The following is a 26785-nucleotide window of genomic DNA, read 5'->3' on the forward strand; positions in this document are numbered from 1 at the left end:
AGGTTGCTCTCTGTGCTACAGCTTCTTAAATCTGAGAACATTTAATGTGGACAGGGCAGAACAGTTTTACTGCAGACTATACCTGTCCTTTCTTTTCCATAAAATGACCGTGATTGTGTGCAAAACATTAGCAAATGACTCGGAGCATGAAAGGACCGAATATACACGTAACGCCTGAGTATTTTAGTTTAAAACACCTTGGTATTTTCAATCTTACTGACCTTGATATATTTGCTGGTGGACAATACACTGCCCGATAATAAGCCTTGATATTTGACCAGTCATTGCTGGTTACATTAGATTGGGTCTGAAAAGCACAAGAAAAGTTCTCTAAACCAGGGCTGCTACTGAACCTGCAGGGGTAAACTGGGAATTCTTCTACACTTGCATGCAAAAGCAGATAGTCAGAGAGTCGGTTTTGATCTCACTTTCTTGCATATAAACCCGAACGCGCTGAAATTAGTCAAGATTATACCGTTTGAGAGCAAACGAACCTGACAGGGCTGCCTCCAGCAGAAAATGTTCATAATGTAACGTACAGCACTCACTTATCAGCTCTCATCTCGAAAGCGCCCTGTAAGGAGAAGTTAATTATACGCAATTACAGATGAATTCTGAGATCCGAATGAATTCAAAGGAAGAAAAGGCAGGATTAGATCAAGTCCATTTCACACCTGCTGCACAAAGAGCAGAATTACACAGGCAATTTGGTACGTGGTGGGAGCAGTTAGGCTGAGGCGGCGAGCGTGATCCTCCTGATGCCAGTCCAAACTCCTGGAGGCTGTAATTTTTCAGTCCCTGATGCCTGTAGGTCGCAGGGGAAGGGAGCATCACAAGGAGCACCATGCAGTGAGCAGCATGCCAAGGGGCCAGGGCAATGCAGCCAGGAGGCTGCCCCAGCCTGAGAAGGCACACCTGAATTTTCCCAATGCAGAAAATAACACATAGGGGCACACGAGCAAGACTGGCTGAGCAAACGCAGTCTCCCCACTCTCTCTGGCCACCCTGCAGCATTCAGAAGAGAACGGACAGAACTGGAGCTGGGCATTACAGCACGAACCCAAAGTTCCCATTTGAGCCATCACTCTTGCCTTCATCCCACGTTAACCGTGTAGCCAAAAGCCCTCACCACCACCAAAGAATAACAAAAGGACCTCACGCATACCTTAGCAAATATAAATTAGATGTTTCCTTTTTTTGAGCTGTCTGGAATCTCAGGAGGCACCCGCGAGCAAACGCTACCCAGACGTGCAGACAGCACAGATGTGTCAGAGCACTCGTGTGAGAGCCAAAGTTAAAATATGCCTGCAAAGCACCAGTAGCTCCATTCTTATGACTAACGCATCCCAAAGGTGCCATAACATGCACTGATGCAATGAATTCTGGGGCGCTGGAAGGAGCACAGTGAGAGGAGGAGCTGGAGAGGAGAATTTCTTAGGAAAGCCGGCAAGTTATTTTTCCACAATCTATCATACTACTTTTACACTGCGAGTTAGCCTTTTCTTCCAGCTGCAGAGATGAAAAGTCACACAACTACGGCATGAATTAAGCCAGCCAATAAAAAGAAAAGCAGCTTTCTCTGCTCCCCAGGGCATATATTATGCCTATTTGCTAACATTTTTTGATATGTGGAGGAGACACACTTCAAGGAAGGAATGTGGTCATCTCCTGTCTGAAACAAAATCTACCATGTTGGAACGGGCTGAACGTCTTTAGTTAGGAAGATGTGTTAGAGGCAGTAATATACTTGAGTGGTAATGCTTACATTTTTCAGCGTAAATAATATGACGCTGTCCTTGTGAATAAGTGTCACATGATGGACTCTTACAGTACCGATGGAAATAATAAGTAGCACATCTGCACCTTGGCAGAAGAATAAGGTGTGTGCCCGAGCAGAGCAGGAGGGACGTCAGCAGCGAAAGGCAGACCCAACCACCACGGTCGCAGAAGCTCCCAGGGTTTACATACTCCCATGGATGACGAGCTGGATGACAGCAAAACTCCATGAGCCTTTAGAGTAGATAAAGTTACCTGTAAACGTGTTGGGAAGCTTCCTCCCGAACAGCCACCAGCAACAACCATCATCTGAAGCAATCTTTCCAGGAACATGGAAATATCCGTGGAAGCAATCCTGCAAGATTTGAAGTGCGTGGCGTGAGGCTTTGAAGCAATGCATAATTAATTATATCTTAAATACATGCAAATAATTTACACGTGTAACAAAATCTCCAAGTCTGAAAACCCAGAATATGAAAGACTGCGACTGTTTAATCATTTACTGTAATAGCAGTATTGTCATTAAAAAGGCGCCACGATGAGATTCTTGCAGCAGATGAAAAGGAGGGACAATACATGCAAATGATACTCACATTTTCTTTTCCTGCTCTCCCAGTGGTTTAATTTATATCTGATGAGACTACAGTTTTAAGAAGGAGAATGGCACATTAGTCTCACTGGTAATATCACTCAGGATGAAAGCACTCTCATTATTCGCACTGAAAGATCCAGATTTGCTTAAACAAGAACTGTCACAACATGCTGAGGTCCAGGGATTCCTAGGGGAGCTAGTCTGACATATTTGAAGCTGGTTTGCATTAATTTATGAATATTACATAGTCTGTTTGTCCAATGGTTCTAAAGATGTTTAGTCAATGCATACCTTGAGTTAATTCAATAGAAAAACTGTCAGATAATACGCCAAGGGACCCGCACATCAACTCTGGCAACCCCTCCTCATTAAACACCAAGTGTAAGGAACCACAGAAGGATTTCATCACAGGAGTTAATGAGCTATAAATATTGAAAATTCCAAGACGCTCCATCTACATTAAAATGTTGCAACTATAAAGGTAAATACCAAATCCACAAGGGTCCTTCAGATCAAAGCCTGGTGAAGAGTGTCACTGGAATGAGAGAGAAAAGAAGGGGGAAAGGATGAGAAGGGCAGAAATAAACTCCCGAGCCTGCTGGAAGATAGCTTTGGAAAACTTGAGATAACGACTCTAATACAGCTCCAGTACTGGCTCTAATTAGGATCAGTCAGGGCTTCCCTAATTACTTTTAATCCCCTTGGCTTCTTTGAAAACAGGAGTGACCATGCACAAGGCACGCAGCCCCGCGCCGGAGCGTGTGGCACGTGGAGGAGAGCACTGTTCAGCGATCCGCAGCCGCCTTACCCCGCTGGTGCTCTCACAGGCAATTTTCCATACGGGATCAGATTTGCAGGCTGGCCAGTTAGAGAGGGGAGGAGGGAGGCCAAGGACACCGGGATCTGCAAGAGCACCCGTCTCCATCAGCACAGCCTTTGCAAAGCAAGACACAGCTGATATTATGCCTTCCTTAATTGAATTAATTGTTCTCCTTTTCCAGATGCTGCTGTTACAATCACCCAAAGACCCTGCAGATAGGCACCCTTCAGGTGGAGCTACTGAGCTTGCTATAAAGAGCAGAAGGAGTATTTTTGCACTCCATTTGCTTTGAAATGCAGTGTGCATTTGAGCTGCTCCATACCTTTATTCACTTTATTTTCCTTTAAAGCCTTTTATTTTTCTTCAATTAGCTGCTAGGCTTCTTATTAGAGGGTAGAGATCTCTTGCCAAACTTTCTTGCAGAAGGAAGAATGGAATTCCCTCTGTTTCCATCTGTAGATCACAGAGGTATCCTGAGTCAGCCAAAGCTCTCTTGCCTAAGGTGTAAACAGAGAAAATACCAACTTTTGATCTGCTTCTACCTTTCCAGTAAAAGTGAAGTCAGTGCAAGTATCAACATGGGAAAAAGAAGGGAAAAAAAAAAAAAAAAAAAAGTCTGTCTTGAATTCTCTGTGTGCATGCAAAGCACTCACACATAAATACAGGGGCAAAGATGGAAATGTTTTGGTTAAAGGCAGGCATTCCTCCTTCCTGGGAGCTAACAGTCACTGCACCATTTAAGAATAATCAAAAGACTTAAAAAATAGAGCTAAAGCGGTGTTATTTCTCTGGGTAATCTCTCTGCCCCAGGGTGAGATTCATCTCTGTTCATAAAGATCCCATGCTATTAAACTGTAGAAATCTACCCTTTCCTGTTAACAGCCTATTATATAGCAATTAAATGAAACTCTGATAATGATTTCGGTGGAAGCTGTACCTTTGAGTTTATTAGTCTCGGGCAACATTAGCAGCCAGATTTTTCTCAAAGTGTAATAATCAAGACATTTCTCAGGTAGTGACCTCAAAGTGCTCTGGTTTGGTTTGTTCTTTATTTACGGCTGGGCATTGGTATTTGCGGGCTGGAGCAGCAGGTTCCCAAGGCAGCAGCTGGAGGCCCGGGCAGCCCAGCGAGCACAGCGGCTGTGACCCTGCTGCTTGCGGACTCCAAGCCTGAATGAAACACATGCATAGCCATGAGGCACCCTGCATGCCACGTAATGTAAAATAATTAATGAGTTAATTTGCATATCAAATACAGTTTATGCACAGCAAGACATTTTGTCTGTTAAAAAAAATATAGTTCGTAAAATATCAATCCTGGAAAGCAAGAGCCTATGGCTTCCTACCTGCTGCAGCAGGGAAGGTCTCCCCAGGGAGCCAAGGTGCTTCTTGCAGCAGGAGAGAGCAGGGTTTCCCCGGAGGATCCTTCCCCCAGCTGCCTGATTACGAGGAATAACCAGAGCAAGGCCAAGTTTGGGCATACGAGACCCAATACTTGGTTTTGACCTTGGTTCCTGAGTTACCCTGAAATCTGCTACAGTTGGGAGGTGCAAGGAGGAGGGTATCCAACAAGGACAGGAGATCTACGTGGCAGCTCATGAGTCCCTTTTGCACAACTTCCCAAGCAGAGTGATTTAGTAGCTATTTCACAATTTAATGTATGTCATTTGTATGAGTTTCAATGTAGAATTTTTTTAAAAAAATCTGTTTCCAGTATCTATGGCTTGAAATCCAAGCCAGTAAGGAAGGAAAAGGCAAGAGCAGTATTTTTTTTTGTGAAGAATAGTATAAAATGTATATATTGCTGAAACAGGTATGTTTGTAGCCCTTCCCTATCCTGCCCACCCCAAACTATAAAATGCATTGGCTTATGTATAACAACCTGGATTTGCACACTCAGTAAAGCTGTAAATGTTGGTGCTAGATTAAAGACTGTACTTTAGAGAAAACTTTGGAAGGAGAAAAAGAATGATATTTTCAAGACTCATATTTCATTTTCATATTCTTGAACTTTCTATAATTTTAATTGCTTTCACTTTTCTGTCCTGTCCCCAGACATTGGCAAACCAGTGGAAACCTCTCCGCGATCTGCAGGAGAGGACAAAGCAAAGGCAATGCATCAAGCTAAAAAGAGGGAAAGGCTTCAGGTGGCCACGAGGGTTATAAAATGATGTTAACTCCTTACAAAATAAGCTCTATCCTAGGCACCAGATAAATGGAAGGATTTAGCTATGGATTTCAGTTCCATCTGGAGAACTGCCAAAAGCACAGAGCAGCCTGCTGCGGTACAGCGCGGTAGCCGGTCTTACCGTGTCTGCCTCTGATGCTCATGCTGGATGTGATACGAATGGCTCATGTGATGCTGCCGGTGTTCCCCTGGCAGCGCGTGCTCCCAGGACAGCATTCCTTCCCTTTCTCCTAACAGAAGAGACACAGGATTGCCGCGCGCAGTGCCGTACTGCTGTCGCTTCCTACCTCTCAGCAGCCGTTGTTCCCATGTAGCTGCTCAATTCACAAAGACCTGTTCCTCTTCCCTCACCTGGAACTCTGAAGTTTTCATCTCAAAGTCCTCCAAGTAACTCCACAATCATTCAGCTGATTTTACTCATCCTCTAATTTCCACGAAATGTATTGCAGTTGGTGCAGGTGGCGATCAGAGTTTGGCTTTGCTCAGTGGGTTGGGGAGTGCTGTAGGACTCCTGCTCTCTGGCTTGCCCTGTGAGGACACATGGCTTTTGTGTTTGCAGCATCAACAGTTCTGTTCTGACTTCCATCATGGCTGCAAACAGGTCTCAAAATTGCCAGTTCATTGAATTTAGACAAGTTGCAAGTTTGCAAGTGCTTTTAGATCCTAGCTATCTGGAAGCCAATGAGGGACGAGTTATCTGAACACAGGTGAAACAGCTGAATCTTGCACACCAAAGAGCAAATGGAGAGAGAAGCAAAAATCAGTCTGAAAAATTTGCAAGCTTTCTCCCCTCAGTCTGTCTCACACAGGTTTACCAAAGTACGACTCCTTACGCTGCTGCTCTGAGGGGTGCAAGAAGCCGTCAGGACCCTGTAGTGCACTGATCCCCCCTGCACAGCTGACAGCCCTGTCCCCGAAGAGCTGACGAGCCCCTCAAATGAGACAAATGAGCTAATCCAGACGAGGTAGGTGTTGCATCCCAGAGTGCAAGTCTTACCCAAAACCTTCACTGCGTGGTAATCTCCACCTGCCAAGAATCCAGAACCATGAAACAGGCTCCCCTGAAGTCACAAGTTTAATTTAAACCTTTTGAAACAACGGCCACTTCTTTAAACATTATCCTACATTTTTGCACACCTACAAAACCTGCAGTCTTCAGCATGAGCTTGACATGTCAAAAGAATCAGCAAGCACTGCTAGTTTGATGAGAAAACTGGGAAAACGAGGAAGAGTTGGTTCGTGCATCTTTCTCTAAGGCACCTTCGTGTGCTGTCTGCCGAGGGCACGCGCACCCAGTGAGCAGCAGGCAGCCTTGCCTGCATCCTGCTGTTGCTGGCATGCCAACACCCACGCTGTTATGTCTTCTGCGGCATTTTACTCATGCCGTCTAGATTCAGGTAGCATACGCTTGTGTCCTGCAGAGCACGCTTGATGCTTGCTAGATACATCCAGCTACTATGGGAAGGAGAAGAGTTAAGCTATTACCTTGCTAGCTACCAAAATACGCCATCTGTGTTTTGTTGCTATATTTATGCTGACTCCACCTGACCGGACAAGTGGCCAGCAAGAGAAGGGAAAGGCGCTGACAGGAGAGGGTGCTAACGATTTAGGCAACGGGAGCGAGCCCGGCAGAATATGCAGATAGTGGCCCCCAACCCGCCACCCCCGCAGCAAACACCAAAGCCAGGGTCAGATCAGCGAGCGGCTCTCACAGAGGATGCCTTTCAGTAGGGAGAATAAGCAGATCCAGGCTGTGACAGCTAATCTGTATCTCTAAATCCAGCCCTGTAATTATTATTATAAGCTTTCCAAGAGACCATTAGATTTGAAAAGTAAATTTGAATTCATAAATGAAGTCCTTCTAGATAGGGTCAGGTCTGCATCTGAGGCATCATTTAATAGCATTACAGACTGATAAGAAGTTTGAAAAATCAGCAGAGAGGTCAAAACTGCATTGAAATGCTTGACGGCCATCCTCAGCCATTGCAGCGTGTTTGATTCCGGTTAGATCAGCAGTTTCAAGCTGAGTCACAGTTGTGCAGCCTCAATATCTGCCCTGGAGGCCACACACAAACAGCGGGAAAGGAGCTTTCCAACCCAGACAAATAAGGGCATTGAGTCTCTTTTCGGTTACCCGAGGCCTCTTCCCGATACGCTTCCCCGTCCCGTTACACAAAAACCCAGCTCCACACTTGTGACATCGGGCTCAGGACTCCAGACAAATGAGGCACGTATGAAGATTACAGCGAGCGTGTTTGGAACTGAGCTGAGCTGAGGAGCATCATCTCAATAAGGGGATGTTCCAGGCAGACATGAAACATGGGGATTTGAAGATGTTTCCTGCTTAATTTTTTAATCCCTTTCCAAATCTTTCAATGTCCTTGCTTATGCTCTGTGTTTTCACCCCCCCTCGCTTCCCCTGCTTTGTAGTTTATGCAGACTTTGAGCTTTTTTTCAATTTCATAAAACTTGTAGCTAATGATCGGGAGCTCTGCAGTTCCAGGTATGACCTTAAGAAAGTCCCTCAGTCTCTCTGGACCAGATCTTTGGTGCAAGTCGCCTTATGCCCCACCGTGTCTGTGTTCTCATCTGGGAAATAATGATGGTATCACCTTTCCTCCTGCCTTTTGTCAAGGGAGAGAACGACCTGTCTCTTCCTAAAGAGCTTCAGACAAGACTGTGCTCAGCCAGCCATAAACACAGCTATATAATAACCTCCAGACCCATCTCCCCAGTTCATTTGCATACACGCTGCACACACCAGTTCATTCTGGTTTTTTTATTTATTTAGAAATAATAAAATAAGACATAATATATAAAAATCTGTACAATCCACAATTTGTGCAGTACATTAGGAAGACTTTGATACAAAAAGGCTGCAAACAGGAAAATAGTAATGGACAACTGTCAGATGCCTAGATTGTTCACCTTACAATAGCTGCAGGCCAAAAGTCATTACAAAATCAGTTTCTCGTTGGCTGTGGGATGGCAACTATGCAGCACCCTTCTACTTTACAATGGTCATGAGCAGCCATAATTTAAAGACATTACAGTACTTCTCAGTTTTACCTTGTAATCCATTATGAAAAAGAAGACCTAAGAGAACAAATAAAACATCTGGACCCTTTGTCTTTTCCGAGAAAAGCAAGTGCTAAACTAACAACACAGAAGTTTATCATGGCTGGGAGAGGGTATCATTAAACACAGCTACTAAGTAATGATTCCTACCCTTGCTACTTAACCAAGGACAACTCGCACGGAAGAGACAGAGGAAAGAAGAGACCCATCCCCACCTGCCTCGGAAATGCTTTTTGTCACTGTACGCAGTACTGTGTTTTAGACAATGTGTCTCATTCAAGTATTTTCAGGGAAGGGCAGAAATAACATATTCCCCCCAGACCCTAAGCGAAATACAGTATAAACCTTCTGTGCGAGCTAGTTCAGCCAACTTTATCCTTGATAAAGAGGCCGAACCAACGCCTGTTGGAGTCCGCGGGTAGAGCTCCGTCAGTTTAAAGGGCCCCTAATTAAGCATCAGCTTGGCCCAGGATCATCGGGAACTGAAGAAACGCTGTCAGTCTCTGTGTAGTCCTTAAAAATAACAACATTTTAAAAAATGACTAACCCAATTTGCTGCTGTAGAAGTGTGCTACAATAGTCTGTCCTATACTGGGCTTACCACGGCGTGCTGAGAAATAAGAAATGATGGACAAGGGGAAGGGTACCATGGAGTGTACATTGCAGGGCTCTTTCTAGCAGCTTCCCGGAGCCAGAGGCTGAGTGCAATTCTGCAATGTAAGATTCAATCGGCAAAGACAAAGGGTTATTAAAAAAAAGAAACAGAACGCGGCAGAGAGTGTAATGGGTTACCTCGATGCACACCCTCCACAAGACTAGCACTCGGAAAGCTGGTAACTTTTAAAAATGCCAGTAACTAGAACATGTTTTCAAATTAAAAGTCCATGCTTAAAAATAAATAAAGAGAAGTTCATAGCATTAGGAATCCTATAAGGCTTGCAAGTATTTGCTAAAAATCATGCTAACCGGTAGCATCTAGGTACTAGCTAGCCGAGACTGCCGAGCAGAATTTATACTTTTTGTGGCCTTTTCTTTTTCTTCTTCTCCTTGTCCTCCTTTACAGACTTCTATTTACATTTGGCTTTAAATATGAAAATACTTGATAAACTTTATAAAATGTACATTTTAAAAATATTTCTGAAAAACTGACTTGAAAAACAAAACAAAACAAAACAAAAAACCCCAAACCTCTGCACCAGAAATGTTAAGGGGGAGGTGGTTTTTTTTTTCGCTGAATTTCTTTTGCTTTAAAGAAACAAGCTGAATCCTGCATTTCCCCGTCCCCCGTCTCTCATCCCTCCCTCAAACATCTCAAGTATCATTTAGTGGGAGCACTGTGCACCTGGGGGATGCTGACCTGGAGAACAGGTCCCCGTTCTCCCGGTCAGCCTCCCTTTTCCATCCCTTCCCCGTTGCATTTTCATGCACCCTCTGTTTCACTGAATACTCTTTGGTTTAGTTATTTTCCTTTTACAAGAATATCACAATAGCAGCACTAGCAGCACTCAGTTGTCTTCACTACTGTTGACCCAGAAACTGCAATCAAATCACCTTAATATGTTCAGCCTTTCCTTTCTTTTATGTCCCCCCACCCCAGTAACAGCCTTAGTACTTGCACTCAATCATCTGCCCTCTCTAGTAGCCAAATCTATGTTTACAATGTCGAATTTCCACAGTTTTGAACCCACCCACTGTAGATACCATCTTATCAGAAACCGTGTCATTGCAGGCATTTCTTTCAGGCAGGGCTGGAAGGGGCCAGAGGCCTTCACAGATACCAGTTTGCAGAAGACATTAGACCTAGAACAAGCTGTTTTTTAATGGCATACAGTGATCCAATACTGCAAGAGTTGACTAGGATTATCGTCCCCACCACCACCCCTCTCCACCTGCTCCTCGGGGAGCAGGCGTGAAGCGCAGGTTCACTGTCTCCTTGATCTTAGAGGCACAGAGAATTTAAAGCCTTCTGGGTGAAGGAGCCAAAATACCGCTAGAGCCAGAGCTTCACAGAAGGTCACAAAATCTGCTCAGAGCTCGGTGACCTCTCATCCACCGACCACTCGGTGTTTGCCAGGGAGAGGAGGCAGGAGATGGCCCTCGCTTTGCAGCTTCATCCTCCCGAAATAATCCCTCTCCAAATGAGCTGGAAAATACACTTTTTCTGACACCCTTGCCCTGCTGAAGAGAAGAATTTTACAAAATGCAACAATCCTTGTGCCATTCCCAAGTGCTGTGTTGTAAAAGTTTTCTCTTTTCCTCTCCTTTACCCTCTCCCTTCCTCTTCAAAACCCCTTCCCAGGGATTTATCTATCGCTCAGCTCATCTGTGCCTAAACGCCTGCTCCAGCAGCATTAGCCTCTAGCATCGATCAGCAGCTTCGCGTGGCTCTGGCATAGTTTAACGGGTAACACAACGGCAGCCAAGGGGCTGGGGTCAGACGCCTGCAGCACACAGAGGATGGCTCAGTTTTCAGGAGGCTGGGGCAGCGCCGAGGTCTAGCGCGGGTTTGGGAATGTGTGCACTAACACTTGACCTTCTGCTGCGAGCGACCGGGGAAGGACAGATGTTTGCTCGTTTGCTTTCCCCCAACTGCGTTTCTCCTTAAAAGAAAGGAAGGGAATTTATTTCCCCATAGAAGAGCAGGGGGGAAGGGGAGGAGTCCTAGCTCACTTTAGATCCGAGTCTTAAGCTTTTAGAATAAGGTGCAAAATAAAGGTCTTAAAAAGAAAAGAAAAAAAAAAAAGAAAAAAATCAAAAACAAAAAAGTGTCTGAGGTTTGAAATTTTTTTGTTTAAAGCAGCCTGTTCCTTTTTTTTTTTTTTCCTTTTTTTTTTTTTAAATAAACTCCGCTGTGCAAAACTGTGCATTTTCTTTGGTATCCATTTAGGTAGTTTTAACTTAGTACTTTTTCTATGTATATATATTTTATTTCATTTTTCCTTTAGATAGAGAATTAAATTCTCCCCCCAAAAATCATAATTTTGCTGGAGGCTACTGATTGGCCTGATATTACATAATGCCCCTTATGTAATTGGAAAGAGAGAAATTGATTCTAGCTATCAAACTACTGGCCTCAAAAGGAGTTTAGACTTTCTGGCAACATCGGCCTCTCTGAAGTGATCACGAGCTTCTCAACCCAAAAAGTTCAACACTGACTTTTTTTTTTTTTTTTTAAATTACACAAGAGAAAATAAAAACTACACTGCAACAAAAATAACCATTTGTGTTCATGTAGTTAGCAGCAGCTTTTTAAAAAATAATTATAATAATAATAATAAGGCAGATTCTTGCCTTTGTTATGCCATTAAAAACATTCTTGTTCCCTAGAGAGAAGCATTCTGGAAAAAGTTGAAAAAAAAATAATAATAACCCAACCAAAGCTTGCCTGCAAGTTCAAGTTTTGTAAAAAAATATACACATAATTTATTCTACAACATATGTGCCTTCTGTTCATACTTAGACATGTTTAGTGCTTTGTGTTTAGAGTTCATTTTCTGTCATCCCTCCTCTGAGGACAGCCCTAAAACCAGCCTGGGTTTCTCAGGTCTGCTTGCCTTCACACCACTTTTCAACAGTACCGTTGTCTGAAAACTGTTCTGGGCCAACTTCTCAGGTCAACGTGCTTTTGACCGATAGATTTTTTTTTTTTTTCCTTTCAACCAAAAGAGAGAGGAAGAGTTTGTCAGTCATATTTCCGACTCCCGCCGTAGCGGCCGTGGCTCTAGAGGCACCCCTGCTTGGTTGTGGTGGTCCATGTCCGGGTGGGTGTCTGTGCTCATGCTCTCAGGCACCCCAGTGTCAATCTCATCCTCCTCTTTGCTGGTGAGGGCCACTTCGTTCTCGTAGCAAAAGGAGTTTGCGTTAGAGAGAATGTATTTCTTTTCTGCTAAGTCTCTGGCACTACAGATGGGTGTGTTGGGCACTTCGTATGTTTTGTGGAACCTCGAGTAGTCCACTTTGTAGTAGTTTTTCTCTTCAAAGAGTACGGGCTCGTAGCGGTGGCCCCAGAGGATTTCGTTTGCCAGATATGAGCTACGGCACTGGGTAGTCATGGCAGTAGCTTCCACCATGCCCTCTAATATTACTACAATTTCAAAGTCAGCATTGTCCATGTCTTGTTTGCTCAAGTCATACAAAGGACTGTCTTCATCTATTTCATGTACTATCGTAATTGGAGAGACCAGGAATATGCGGTCTATCCCGCTGTCAAACCCTACATTGATGTCTATTTGATCCAAGGGGATGTACTCCCCTTCCGATGTGATCCTGGATTTGAGGAGCTGTGCTCGCACATGTGCCTCCACCAAGTGGCTTTTCCTCAGGTTTCCAACACGCCACATCAGGCACAGTTTTCCATCTCTCATGGCCACCACGGCATTGTGGCTGAAGACTAGAGTTTCATTTCTCTTTTTTGGCTTAGCCATCTTTGCCATGACAGCACCAATGATGAAGGCATCAATGATGCAGCCTACGATAGACTGGAAAACCACCATGAAAACTGCAATGGGGCACTCGTCTGTGACACACCTGAAGCCATAGCCGATCGTGGTCTGGGTCTCAATGGAGAACAGAAAGGCTGCGGTGAAGCTGCTCACTTGAGAGACACAAGGTTTGTTATTTTCTTGATTCTCCAGATCCCCATGCAACAGCGCAATCAACCAAAACACACAGCCAAAAAAAAGCCAGGAGAGGATGAAAGTCAGGCAGAAGATAACTAGCATCCACCTCCAGCGGATGTCCACGCAAGTGGTGAAGATGTCTGCCAGGTATCGCTGTCCCTTCTCACCCACGTTAATAAACTGGACGTTGCAGTGGCCATCTTTTTTGACAAAGCGGCTCCTGCATTGCTGTCTGGTATGTACCTTACTCTTTCCATTCCCAAAGCCGTTGGCAACGGCCATGGTTGCCAGCTTCATTCCGTCCTCTTCCGAAGACACGATGCTGTAGCGGTTGGTTCGCACGCTGCCCATCACTACTGCTGTGGACTGAGGTGCTTCTGCTTTAGAAAACAGTCTAAGTTTCTGCAAAACCCTTTGGAGAAACAGTTTTGAAAGTTCTAGAGGAACACACACACACAGAAAAACTGGGGAGAGGCCGGAGTCCCCAAAAGCCCTTGGATCAACCAAGGACAGTCTTCTGGCATGCAGAGTTAGCTTAACAAGTAACCGTCATAGAGAGGGCATGGTCTGCAAGAGAAAGAGAAATGTCGTATTAGATCTTGGAGGAAAAGGATAAGGAATCAAACCTGCAAGAATCAAGTAAAACAACTCCTGGGGACCTGCAGGAAGTTTCCTTATTCTTAACGACAGCGTTTTCTGGAACGCACAAGTTCTCCGAGCGCAGCTGTGTATTGACAGAAGTGACATCATTACTACAAAGAAGGCATCACTCCTCCTGAGTGAAAGCACTGAAGTGATCATGTCACACAAGTCTCTCAGCAATATTCATTTTAAAGCTGGACATGCAAAGAATCTGTCTACTATTTACAACTGTGCTTTCTGTTTATTTTGAAACAAACAATTAGCTTTAAACATCCATCTGTTCAAATATGAATACCGAAACAGTTTTTAGTGACATGCAATGTGTCTCCTGGACTGTTTTACCTACGACAAACAAGGGAGCGTGCAAAAGGGGAGACAACGTGTACTGAGAAAAGCAATAAACTTGGAAAATGCAAATGTCAGTGATTTCCATGAAATTACATCGCATATAGCTTTTTTTTTAATTAAGAAGAAAAAAAAAAGAAAAAAAAAAAAAAAAAAAGAGTTGTGTATTCTCTGCAAATGGCAGGAGTAAAGGCTGCAGTAGTTCCTCTTTAACTCCATAAACTCATTGGCATCTGTGCAGGTTTTACACTCACGTTAGGCTTAAGTTGTACGAAGCAAACTAAACCTTATAACAACCCTCATCTGCTGCTGCTAACGCAACCAGCAAAAGGCTGCGATGGATTAGGACCGGCCAGGCGTCTTCATAACACCTTTAGTGGCAAATATCAGCACCTTCCCCTCGGGAGCCCGAGGCAGCCAGTTCCATCTCCCACAGGCAACAGTTCTGAGTGTCCCGTGGGTCTTAAATCTCAGTAATTAAGACTCAGCAGAAAGGCTACAAAACCTTCTTCCTGAGGGTAGAAGTCACCAAACTTGTTTCAGGGAGGTCTGGCTTAGACCCAGGTTTAGCTTTTAACATGTGCGTCATCCATTAAGTCATGTACTGTATATCAGGAAATGTAATTGAAATACTGCAGAGGAGAAGAGATGCATTAATGCAACTGCTCCATCCACACATGCGCCCCGTGGAGGGAATAAAACTAAAACTGAGTGATGAGGACTGTCTGCTGTCCATTTGTCGTAGGAGAGGAGACTTCGGTACCGTTTACAGTAGCGGGGAATTAAATCATGATACTTTTCGTAAATCAATATTATCAAAACTCATCTGAGTTTGTCCAAAACCCAACAAAACTGCAGCCACCAAGGAGCACGACCTCTGCCCACGAAGCAGCCTCAGTGCTCTGCGGCTCTTCCTCTGATTCGTATCTGACAACAGCTGTACGTAAGAGTTTATCTCCTTTCCCAAAGGCAGCCCCTAAAGCCCTGCAGAGGTGTTCCAAAAACTTGAGGGATTTCAAACAGTTTCTCAGCCCTCCCACATCCTTCAGCCACATTGCAAGGGCTTTAGGTCAGCAAACACTTGTTAGGAAAAGAGCAGGTGACAAACAGAAAACAACATCGTGCTCGCAGTTGCATGCAAGCTGGTTTTCCCTCTAGAATCTCTTCAGGGCTTACTTTTACCTTCTCTTTTTTCCTCGCTTCTGTTTGTTGTGCAAGAATGTGTCCCAACGCCTACTTGCCGAGATTAGTCATCTGTGACTTCAGCGGCGTACAAGACATTTTGGCAGCTTCTGATAGGTTCACTAATGCCCAGTTTTGAGTACGGCTCTCAGCAATGTAGGCTTCCCTCTTACTTATCTGCCTATCTTGCCTATGCTGTGTAAGGATTCACTTTTTCCTCGCACACCTTTTTAATCATGGGGTTTCTCATTCCCATCAGGATATCATTCCCAAAAATACAAAGGAATTCTTTTAATGTTCACTTAAGTTATTTTTTTTGGCTGAAAAATACTTTTATTAGAAACCTAAACACAGGGGGAAAGTGAAAATACTGTTAATACATTTCACACAAAAAACTTCTTGAAAAACCATTGCATGGGTCTGCAAACTGATCACTTTTATAAACCACATCCTGCAATCACAGTCATGTTCAACTTCCACATTCAAAGTCTGTTCTGTTCCAAGCTGATGGAAATACACAGCCTAGGAAACACTTTATTTTGAAGTCTTTCTTTTTTTTCTTTTTCCTGCATTGTCTCTTGGATTTTAGAGGAAAACTTGTGGTGGAGGGAAAGATAAGCTGTAAAGTCTCAAGTGTCTGAATATGCAGCTCCCCTCACAAAAGTCTTGACCCGAGGACATTTGTCTGAATTCCACAAATCACTGAAATCCTAACGCCAGCTTCCTGCGGCAAGCTGGCTGCATTTAGAAGCTTGGGACCCGAATTAGGTGTTGTACATTGTCATGTTCCTACTCTGAATGGCTGAGTGCCTTCTACCTACCGTACCTTGCACGGCCTTGCGCCTTCGCTCTGCCATTCAGAGCGATTCTGCACCAATTTGGCTCTGAGGATCCTTACACTCGGTGGGGTGTACCTGCGGGCACCCCGTGCTACCTTGACAGACTGCTTGAAGTTTACACAACAAAGCTCTGGCATGCTCCACTGCAGCATAGTTGCCTTCTTTCTTTTACAGCACAAATTGCCTCTTTTCCTTGCAAGTGCTTGGAGCGGGGAGGATGCCGGGATGGGAGCACGGGCAGCGCTGTGCACAGTGACCAGCTAGTGCAAGGCAATGGGTCTTATCTTGCTCCCGCTCACGGCAGCACAGGCCCTGTAAAATGCCCGGTAGATCCACTGGCTGCCTGATCACGCACCTGATGGGTGGTCACCCTGACTTTCACAATGAGTTTCAGTAGAGGTTCCTCCAAAAATCCCAGAAACAATCAAACTAGCATGAAAATCTAATGGGACTTCTTATTTTGCTAACCCACCTGCTGCTCAGAGGCAAAACAAGTTTGCTGCCCCCCACCCCACTATCAGGCGTTGGTGGCACCGAAGATGCCCAGCTAGCGTGGGACCAGCCCTGTAATCCTCACCAGACAAAAGAAGCCACCCCAGTACCCACCAACCAACCCAAATCTTTGTGTAATTGGGCCCAACACAGTGCAGCCAGACACACGCACACACACAGCTGTAAATTCAACCATCAGTAGGTGTGTTATTATTATTAATTCATGCTGCCTTTCCTCCTGGAAGAGAAGGCAAGACTAGAGCAATGCAGCTTGTAATTACCAGCCCTGGCACCAACGCAGCGTTACCGGGAAGGGATGAGATGGGGTGGGAGAGCCCTGGGCTTGTTCTGCTGTGAGGGGATGTTTGGAGGAGCAGAGAAAAATGGGGCTGTGCTGCATCTGCAGCATTTTTGAACCTACATTTGTGGAAGTGCCACGATGAGGAGCCCGAACCCTCACTTTCCCCTTAGCAAGCATCCCCCTCAAGACCTCCCCCCAGGAAAGCCGTTCACATCACACATCTAAACCCCACAACAAACAGCTCGAAGGGCATTTGTGCAGAAGGTTTAATACTGAGCAAAAACTCTGAAGTGCAAAAAGAGCAGGGGGGAGAGAGAGGAGCACTAATGAGCGCTTGGAGCAGTTATTCCCAGGCTGACGCCACACAGCCCTGCAGAGCGAGCCGGGCACATGTTGCTAAGAGAGCACCAGCACTACCTTAGCCAGGCGCCTTCCCCTGCTGCCCTCGGCAAACAGAACAAAGGAGCTACTCGCCACCAGCGAAGCCTGCTCCCACAGCACCCGCTGCCATCCCCGTAACCTTCCTCCAGACCCCTGCCTTACTGAAAGGTCATTCCCCAGGGCTTCTCCACTGATTGGGGTTGGACTCAAGTTACACAAAGTGGTTAGCTGCCTTCAGGAGAAGGATCTGTCCTTTGCGATCAGGCAGTGGGGGGGGGAAATAAATAAAAAAAGAGCAGATGATGTAAGGAAATGGGTGTGAAGAAATAGGAGAAAGGAAAGGACAAGTGGTGTTTGCATCTGCTGTCCTGCAAAGGGGATGAGTTCAGGGTATTTCTAGCTGATGACAAAATAACTACAAGTGAAATAGTCATCACCAGGGGGTGTACTTGATGCACCGGCTGTGAGGATGGAAAAGCAAACAAGTGTAAAGGTAAGGCTGAAACCCAGGAACAAGTGCCGGCTGCCTGCCTGCGGGCGGCGGGGGCTGGCGAGGGCGGCGGCGCGGGTCCTGCGGGGCCCCGGCCCCCGGCGCGGCCCCGGCCCCGGCCCCGGCCCCGGCACCTGCGGGGCCCCGGCCCCCGGAAGATGACAAAGCAGCCACGGAACCCCCGCAAATAAATCTGCCATTTCTTATCAGTATTTGTTCCTTTAACTGTCAGGAACTAAGTTGAAACAATAACAGGCTCTTCACAGGCTCCCCAGCTGCGATGTTTTGGTTTGTTTTTTCTTCCTATTTTTTTGGCAGGATGATTAAAAAGAAAGAAAATCCCCCGATTCCATAACGCCAATGAATGAAGTTACAGGTTCATTTCACACCCCTCTAAAACATTTCGGACACTCCTTTCAAAAACACGCATCTGATCTCTAAGACTTGATCCTTTTGACCTCTCTCTTGTACAGGAAACAACAGGCGAGAAGAATGGAAAGGGATGGAGCGGTGCTACTGCTGCGGCACGGAGTTGTCATGCAAACTTCCAGCCCTTCCCCAGAATAAAATATCTCGGGGAGGGGAGGGGGAAGCAGCTGGTGCATGGAAAGTTATGAACATAAACAGATGCTGCAAGCAGATGCTCGAGTGTTCCCGGCATACCTATCTAATTATTTTAGGCACTGAGAATAGCTCGTGGATGGTGCAGGAGAAATGCAGGAGTTCCCCCTCCAAACGGCTATGCCGAGGCGTGCAACACGTTCACCGACACGGAAAGCTTTATCTCGGGCGTTTCGCGGCCCGGGGCGTGCACCGAGCCAGCCGCCGGCCCATCGCCCCTGCCCCTGCCCCTGCCCCTGCCGCCGGGGCGGCACTTGCAGGCGGCTGGCTGGGCGTCTCGAATCGATCTAGAAAGAAGGCGCTCCTTACCTGCCGGCGGCCTTAAAGGAGGTGCTTATAGAGTTCAAAGGGTGTAAGATCCAGCAGCTGGGGGGACGCAGCAAGCCAATCCCAGGGTGCCCGCCGGCCGCCGCCGCACCGCTTGCAACTGAGCCACTCAATGAGCCGCTGCCCCTTTTTTGCGGGCTGCCATGTGATGTTTAATAGCGGCTCCGCCGTCCCCGCCCTCGGCGCTGCCCCGCACCAATGGGAGGCGGGAGGCCGGGCCGCCATCAGCCGCGCCGGGCCGGCGGCGGGGCCGGGGGAGCGCGGCGGAGCGGCCGCGGCCGGGGAGCGCGGCGGGGCCGGGCGCGGGGCTGCCCCGCCGGGGCGAGGGGCGGGTGCCGGGGCGGGGGGGCCCGGGGGACGCCGCGGTGCCCGGGGAGGGCGGGGGCGGCCGCGGCCCCTCGGCTCTGCGGGGAGCCAGCGCCGGGCCCCCGCTCCCGCACAGCGGGCAGCCTGCGGCGAGCCCCGGGCCCCGCTTGCGGCCGCTCCGCCCGCTGCCTCCAGTGCCCCGGGCACCCGGCTCCTGCCCCCGCACCCGGCTCCTGCCCCCGCACCGGCTCCTGCCCCCGCACCGGCTCCTGCCCCCGCACCCGGCTCCTGCCCCCGCGCCCGGCTCCTGCCCCCGCACCGGCTCGTGCCCCGGGCACCCGGCTCCTGCCCCCGCACCGGCTCGTGCCCCGGGCACCCGGCTCCTGCCCCCGCACCCGGCTCCTGCCCCCGCACCGGCTCCTGCCCCGGGCACCCGGCTCCTGCCCCGGGCACCCAGCACTTGCCCCGGGCACCCAGCACTTGCCCCGGGCATCCCCCCCGCGGGGAGAAAGGCTTTTGCAAGACCTCACTGGGAACTTGCGAAGGTCCCGTGTGGGATCTGTACTCCTGCTCGCTCCAGCTTTCTCCTGTCGGGCTGGTGTCCGAGGCCCCATGTAGTGAGGCAAAATACCAGAGAGAGAATAGTTTTGTTCCTTTCTTTATCTCAGTGAAGGGAAATGCTAAGATGCAGGGTATCTCATCCCAAACGCCCGGCCCTAACGTGCACTAGAAGCAAGTCAAGCATACCGCAGCACAGCTATTAAACTTAACATCCTTCTCTTTCACTGAAATCAAACACCCCTTCCAAAACAAGAGCTTCGATCCCTGAAGTAAGATGTTTTGGAGCAAGGCTGGAAGCAAGAGAAGCGTTTGCCTGCCCGCAGTAAGTAGGATCCATTTCTTTGTTTCATAGCTCACCTGTGGCAGCTCGATCCGCAGGCTGGCTGGCCGTTGTTGAAATAATGCAGAAATCAGAATGATTTTTAATAGCTTGTCCTCCCTACAGTGGACGTGGCCTAAGACAAAGAAAACAAGGATGAAATGTCTGGCTGGGAGCCTTGCAGGAACAAAAACAGCCTTGTAAGCACACTCTGAAGTTTGCCAAACTCCAGCTCTGATGGACAGTGCAGGGGTGTTAGTTTCCGAGGCAGGTGTCCGCTGCTGCAGCGCTCTCCTGCTGCCCTCGGGAAGCCGAGTTCCCGAGTGCTAACAGCTGAAATGCAGCAGGCAGCCCTGCGTGGTCTGCTGGAGAAAGGAGAGCGAAGGTGACTGCTAAATGCAACGGTTGCAGACCACACAACGCTTTAGAAGTTGGCGTGAACACCTTGAATTGCACCCAAGACTCCAACGGTAGCCTCTGCAACACCCAGAAAATGGGTGCTGGGGATGCTTCTGGGACAAGACAGCGTTAATCAGCAGTCAGGTCTTCTGCCTGGAGCTGCTGGGGGATAGCCTGGTCCAAGTGGGTCGGCCGCTCTCCTCCGGGGAGCTTCCTTACAACGTCCAGAGCAGGCTCTAAACACGATTCCCTACTTCCCACAGCAATGCCAGTGCCTGCAGTCACTCGTTGCTTAAACTGTCCTCCTCCTCCTCATTTGTTTCATAAGTTTACAACTCTGACATTAGCCATCTTTAAATACCCAGTGAAAATGCTTTGCCCAAATGCTTTCTCATGGAGTAAAGGTTTTAGGAACACATTCCTCATATAGTTGCTGGACAATTTCCACTGACTGCCAGTACTGTCGCTTACAGTATTTGCCGAGTTCCCCATACTCCGAATGAGGAAGCACCGCATTGTTGCAGCAACAAATACAGCGGCCAAATGCAGATGGTTTTAAAAGTCCCCAGTGTTATGTGTGCAGGATACGCAAAATTTACATGATGGGGAGAGAGGAAGAAAAGACAAGTGCTTGTGTATATTGAGCAATCCGGCATGTTGGGCAATCATTGTGTATGACATTTTTCAGTGATTCTGTTCATTTTTAAGTGGGAGAAAAGTCCTATAACACAGGTAAGTTTCTTATGAATGACGAATCTGGAAAAAAAAAACTGCAAGAGGGAATGACTGCAATTATTTTATTCATTCAGTAAGATGAAGATCATTAAATCCACAGGATTTGAAAGCCATAGGCACAAATACTACACAGTTCACGTACCTATGTTGGAGAAAAACAGATCCCTCATTCCTGAGTGTATGTGTGCTTCCTATGAACAGCTAAAATAGCAACAATTTGACCCACCTTGAAGAAGTACGTGCTCCACTGTGATCCACTATGGCTAAGAGACGCTCTGCTGAGAATACAGGCAGTTTGCTGGGGGGTGGGTTCGACAAATCTCTGCACAATGTCCACAAGATATTACAGATTACAGCCTGACCTTGTAGACTCTTACTCAGCCTTTACTCATGCAAACCGACTGATAAAGACTACGGACCTACTAGACCCAGAGACCCCAGATCTGCCGATATGAGTAAGACTTACTCACAGCAGCACAGACTTGCAGGTCAAGCCATTTAGCATTTCATACTGAAGAAGAGTAGAGCGTATACATCACAACTATTTTACAGCTTTTTTAAAGTCGGAACAGCCCTGCCCAGAAAGCTCTTCTTAGAATGAAATATTGATTCTAATCTATTATCTAGATAACGAGAACCATAACAGAGTGGTCTCTCATCTGCATGGGCTTCAGCAAGAGAAGTACTTCCAAACCCCCCAAACAGGGAAGTTGAAGTTACAAGAAAAGTTTCTAAAAAACCCTTTCCTGTTGCAACAAGCCAGGACAAAGAGGGTGAGTGACAGCTGGAAACTTAACCCTCAAGAGTGAGTGAGGGTTTGTTTTCCTTCTCTCAGTGAATGGTTTTCTAATTTGAGGTAGTCTAGCTACAGAAGTCTCTCACTGCTTCACTACAGAGCCTCCTGACTGAAATATTAGAAGAGCTATGTGAAATGGTCATAGTCTGAGGAGTTTTCAAGACAGGATCCGCTACCTGCAGAAGCACCGGTATCAAGGGATAAGAAGGGCTCTGGGAAGGCAGAACGTTCATATTTCATACCAGTGTAGGAGGTAAAACAAAAGGAGCCAGCAACAGAGCAGGGTGCTTTTTCTTAGACAAATTTCAGCCAGGCCATATCAGTGAAAGAAGGGGCTTTTTTCTCCCCACATTTTCTGTTTTCCAGCATCATTCTCTCCTTTGCCCATCAGAGCCACCCCGTCCGTCAGTCTTGCAGAGATCTGCAGATGCCCTGTGGAAGCGAATTTGAGAGTTGTATTGCAGGCATAGTCCTTGCCAGCTGGGACCAGAGGCTTTAGCCCCTCTCTTACTGCACGGGAGACGTTATTAAATTGCTTTTTCTGTCTTGGCGGTGAAATGACCTAATTATCAGATTGCATTAGTCTTCATCTCTTAAAGTGGCCAAATCTGCTTTGGTTCTCAAGGATTTTATTGCCAGCTGAAAATAGCTTAATTGTATTGTACTTGCAAAGAAAACACAGTCTGGTAGAATCAAAGCAGTCGGTTTCCACAAGATGAGAAGAAATGCCATAAATAACACGTTGGGCTTTTTTTCTGGTCTCACCATTTCCATGCATGTAAACTGGCATAAGCTAGCCTTTCTTCCCTAGCCATTAAGTCAACTGGAAAAAATTCATCAGGAAAAGGTGGTTTCCCCATTCACAGTAAACCCCTGGGGTTTAGACATTAACTGGATCTTTATAGGTCTAATGCTGGGATCTCCAAGGAAAAATGAAGCCACATTGGTAATAGAAGGAATGGGTAAATCCAGTGAAAATTCCACAGAGAGACGGTTACATGTTTGATAAGACTTGAGAGAGCAAATAAATATATTTTGTACTTTGCAAGCAAATAGGATATACAGATGTGCAGCCAGGGACACAGTTATATTGGATAATAACGTGTTTGTTCATTGAAGGGGTGATATATGACATAGGAAATTGAATTGGTTTATATATCTGAGAATAGTGGAAGTCACACACCATCCACATTGTTTTCTCTCTTTCTTTCCCAGATACTTTGTGTCCAAAATCTTTGCTTAAGATTTCAGACTGTCTTATTTAGTCTCATTCTAAAGTCAAATCACCAGCAGGTGACTATATTTAAAAAAAACCCTTAAGTATATACTTTCAGTCTTTGCTACTGCAGGTGGTGGATGTGGGAAACAAGGTGAAGAAATCTTGAAATAATGAATTACAAACAGTAATCCATAGCTAACAGTAACTGTATATAACTAGCAATCCAACAGCAACCCAAGAAGTTCTGCCAAAGAAAACTTATTTCCAACACTATATTCCATGTGGCTTGATTCTCAATAAATTAAGATGCCTAATTTAAGGGATCTTTAATTTCCAGCTGAGCTTTCAGACCCAACAAAATATGATAAATACCTGTCGGTAAAAAGTGAGCTCTCTCAGCTCTCAACACATGCTCTCTGCAGGGTCAAAGGCCTTGAAATTATTAGGGAATGTTAATCTGTTATTTAATGTACACCTTGCACATTATTTTCTAGAAGCCTTGCTGTAGCAAGACAGTTGTATTACCCTTTAGTGATCTATTTTCACAATTTAGGATCGTGGATAATCTTTCAGAAATGCAATAAACTTAAGGTACATCTAGCATTGTTTGTGATATGGCAATATTCTATATTTTTTCTTGTCTAGCCATCAGACAGCTGTGGCAATTTGTCCTCAAAGGCGGCAGTGGGGAACATATGTTCAGATTAATGAGGATATTAGTACAAGTGATAAAACTGACCAAGCGATTACATATTAATAAGGCTAATATTTTCCTATTAATCTCAAAGTTATCTAATGATCTTCCATAGTTCCCATTCTTTGGATATCTCAAGGGAAAGGGAGTTAATGGTTAATAAAACTTGCCAGAGTGGTGAGAACATGCCCATGGAGCTGACATAGGGAACTTGACAATTCCTGGAAGGAAAAGGGTTAAGAGCCAGCAACTTACACATACAAAACTGTGTGACTACACTTTCATTCTCTTCCTTACAGCTTCAGTTGCTAGTGTTACTGGCCTGCCAGATTTTCTAAAATCAGGATAGGCTCACGCTCAGCTGAACAGAACAGGGTAAGAACATCTTTGTATTTCTCTGGCTTGTAAACTTTTGGTTATGTAAATAGTGTATGTAAGCAGGAGGGCTCTCAAGGGAGTAGATATTCATAGGTTTTGCAATGAGTACCCTACTACGGACTGTCACTAGTCAAGTCACCTACTTGCCCCAAAGCCCACGTGGTGCTCAGCCAACTTACAAACTTCCATCTGCAGAGCCCCCTGTGCTCAGAGACAGTGGCTGGGTCCCTCTCCTGTGGGCAGGAATGAAACCTCAACCTCCTTCCCTGGGGGTTATCAGAGTTTGATGAGTTGATCCTTATAAATGGTTGTTACCCAAGGTGTGAGGGTGGGGAGAGCTGCAGGGGGTAAAGATGTGTTTCTGGTCTGCTTCTCTGCCCCTGCGGCATCTTACCACCAACCTTCCTGGCACACCAATGTTCTCATTAGCAAAAAAAAGCAGTAACCTACCTTCTGGTGTTCTGTGCAGGGTGAGGAAAGGGTAATGATTACAGAGCCGTGTTTCCTCTACTTTCACCATGGCTGTAAGAGGAGGGATGAAGCAGAGATCTGCTTTGGCCTTTGTCACTCTGTGTGTGCCACCATAGGCAGAAATGTGGAAAATTTCCAGTGGCAAAGGGAGTGGCAAGAAAGAATAAAAAGTTGATTGCAATAGAAAGAGCTAGAAACCTTTCGTCTTTTCTAAGCAAAATTAATGCAAAGTACATGCCTTTTCTGCAACTCTCCTACTGACCCACTTGTATTACACAACTTGGTTCACCAAAGTGATTCAAGTTGGGCAGCTTCACCTTCTCAGGTGACGTTTGACAGTTCCTGAGAGAAAGGTGATGTGAAACATGTGGGTACACAATGAAACCTGCTTCCAACAGCAGAACACTATACCCAGAAGTGACTCAGAGGACCTCTGTTAAAACCCTACGTGGTTTTCCTGCATTGCGATGTGCATATTGCATTTCTGCTGATGATCATTTATTATCACTGTGCTTTATTACCTATCAGTGTACCCACTCTAGTGAAAACTGCATTTATAAACTCAGAAGCATCTGATTTGCGTTAACATCACATAAACTACCGCTCTCCTTACTTTCTCACACTTTTTATTTTAGTATATTAGCTTAGATGCAAATGTCCTCAGTGTTTTCTATCAGATTGTACCAGAACCTAAGAATTTGCCTGGAGTCCATGGCCACAACATAAATGACAATATCAGAGTTTATTTTCTCTCCTGGAAAGCAAATAAACTTTGCTAAAAACAGAGAATTAGATCATTGGCCATTGTGGAAGGAAAAACACAGCAGAAAACAAGCTTAAGTCTCCTGAGGAGCCAGCACTGTGCAGATTTACATCAAATAGGAACTTCCATCTCGATGGCAGTGGAGCAGACCACTCCCTGATAGGAGACCGGGTGATTGTACGTGCATTTGCGCTGGCTGTTTCAAAGCACTGTCAGCTCTGACTGAATGCAGCAATTCCTGTACCGGGTCTGCAGGTGCACCAAAGAGGGTCCTTGAGCTGCTGGAGCTGGTGTAGAGCAGTCCCACCTTGACTGGGAGAGCCTGGGGACCTTTCATAGCCATCACAGCACCTCGTATCCCCCTTCCCCGGTCAGGAAGCCAAGCTGAGCAAGGAGAGCCTGGCCGGGAGACACGCCGTCCGGGCAATCAGAGGAGTAGATCGCTGGCACAAAATGGCAGTTCAGCCCTGCTCGTAACTCCTGCGTGGCTGGGAAGGAGGTAGACAAATTAAATTAGCTGGCACCTTTCTAAATTTCTCTCAAAACTAAAATTGAACAGATGAGTAAAACCAAACCAAGCTCAAATTGTTGGCTAAACTTCCTGATATTGTTTTTGACTGATTATTTGGACCAGCCCTCCAAGGCCCACCCACTAAAACACCTCTGTCATCTGAAAACTCTTTCGTCAGAGAGGAAATAATCTTCAGCAAGTAAATGCCACAGCTTCCTTTCTTCTGCTATCGTGATCTTGTGCTGCTTATTTGCTTTTCTGATGTCATTTTGTGCCTCCAGGCTAAATTCTGCCTTTCATTTATGCAGATGCATAGGGCAAGAAAGATTCCTCACCCACCCTTGGGCATCCTGCGTTAAAATTTGGGCCAGCTTCCATGTCCTGTGCTCTGTTTTGACCTGATCAAGATGCATAGACAGAGGGAAAGGACGGCTGCAGAAGGAGGCTCTCCCCTATTTCGCACTAGGAAATGTTGCACCTCAGAAGGCATGAGCCATACCTTTCTTTGTAATCTCCCTAATACTTCAAAAGTTGGCTTTGATCCTCTGATATTATTTAAGCTAATGCTCAAACCCTATTAAGCAACCTTGTGACAGAGACTGGACGGGAAAGGATTGTGCCATTTCCCATCAAGTATTAAAAAATCAGTATGGAAAGTCGTAAAATGTTGAAGTTGCTGCAGCCCACGGTGGCTGAGTCCTGGTGACATCATGGCCCGCCGATGGCATCGCAGGGCCTGGGACCCTGGAGGTTTCCGGGGCTGTGCTTGCTCTTCCCGCAGGCGAACGGGTGCTGCAGAGAGCAGGTTGCCTGGGAGGGGGCAGGGCTCGCTGCCCGTCCCTTCCCTGCCTGTAGACTGGGCTGGCACAAGTTAGCATTTTCTGCAGTTTGTTGTTGGCGTAAAGTGATTTGCAGAAACATGCTGCCGGTCCGTAGCTCA

At 46.2% G+C, this 26785-nt stretch overlaps 1 protein-coding gene across 1 annotated transcript; it reads right to left on the reverse strand.

Moving 5' to 3' along the window:
- Positions 1 to 8227: 8227 nt before the first annotated feature.
- KCNJ2 (potassium inwardly rectifying channel subfamily J member 2) lies at positions 8228 to 18757 on the reverse strand. The gene is made up of 2 exons (XM_082326851.1): positions 18676 to 18757; positions 8228 to 13640 (listed from the first exon to the last, which is right to left on the reverse strand). The coding sequence occupies exon 2, from the start codon at positions 13422 to 13424 to the stop codon at positions 12141 to 12143; it is 1284 nt and encodes a 427-aa protein (XP_082182977.1). The 5' UTR covers positions 13425 to 13640; positions 18676 to 18757; the 3' UTR covers positions 8228 to 12140.
- Positions 18758 to 26785: the final 8028 nt, after the last annotated feature.

This window comes from Platalea leucorodia (genome assembly GCF_965183815.1).
Source record: "Platalea leucorodia genome assembly, chromosome: 14".
Lineage (NCBI taxonomy): Eukaryota > Metazoa > Chordata > Aves > Pelecaniformes > Threskiornithidae > Platalea > Platalea leucorodia.

What these genes read in the sequence shown, in the direction of transcription:
- KCNJ2 (XM_082326851.1), bottom strand. Translation starts at nt 13,424, where the DNA reads ATGGGCAGCGTGCGAACCAACCGCTACAGCATCGTGTCTTCGGAAGAG.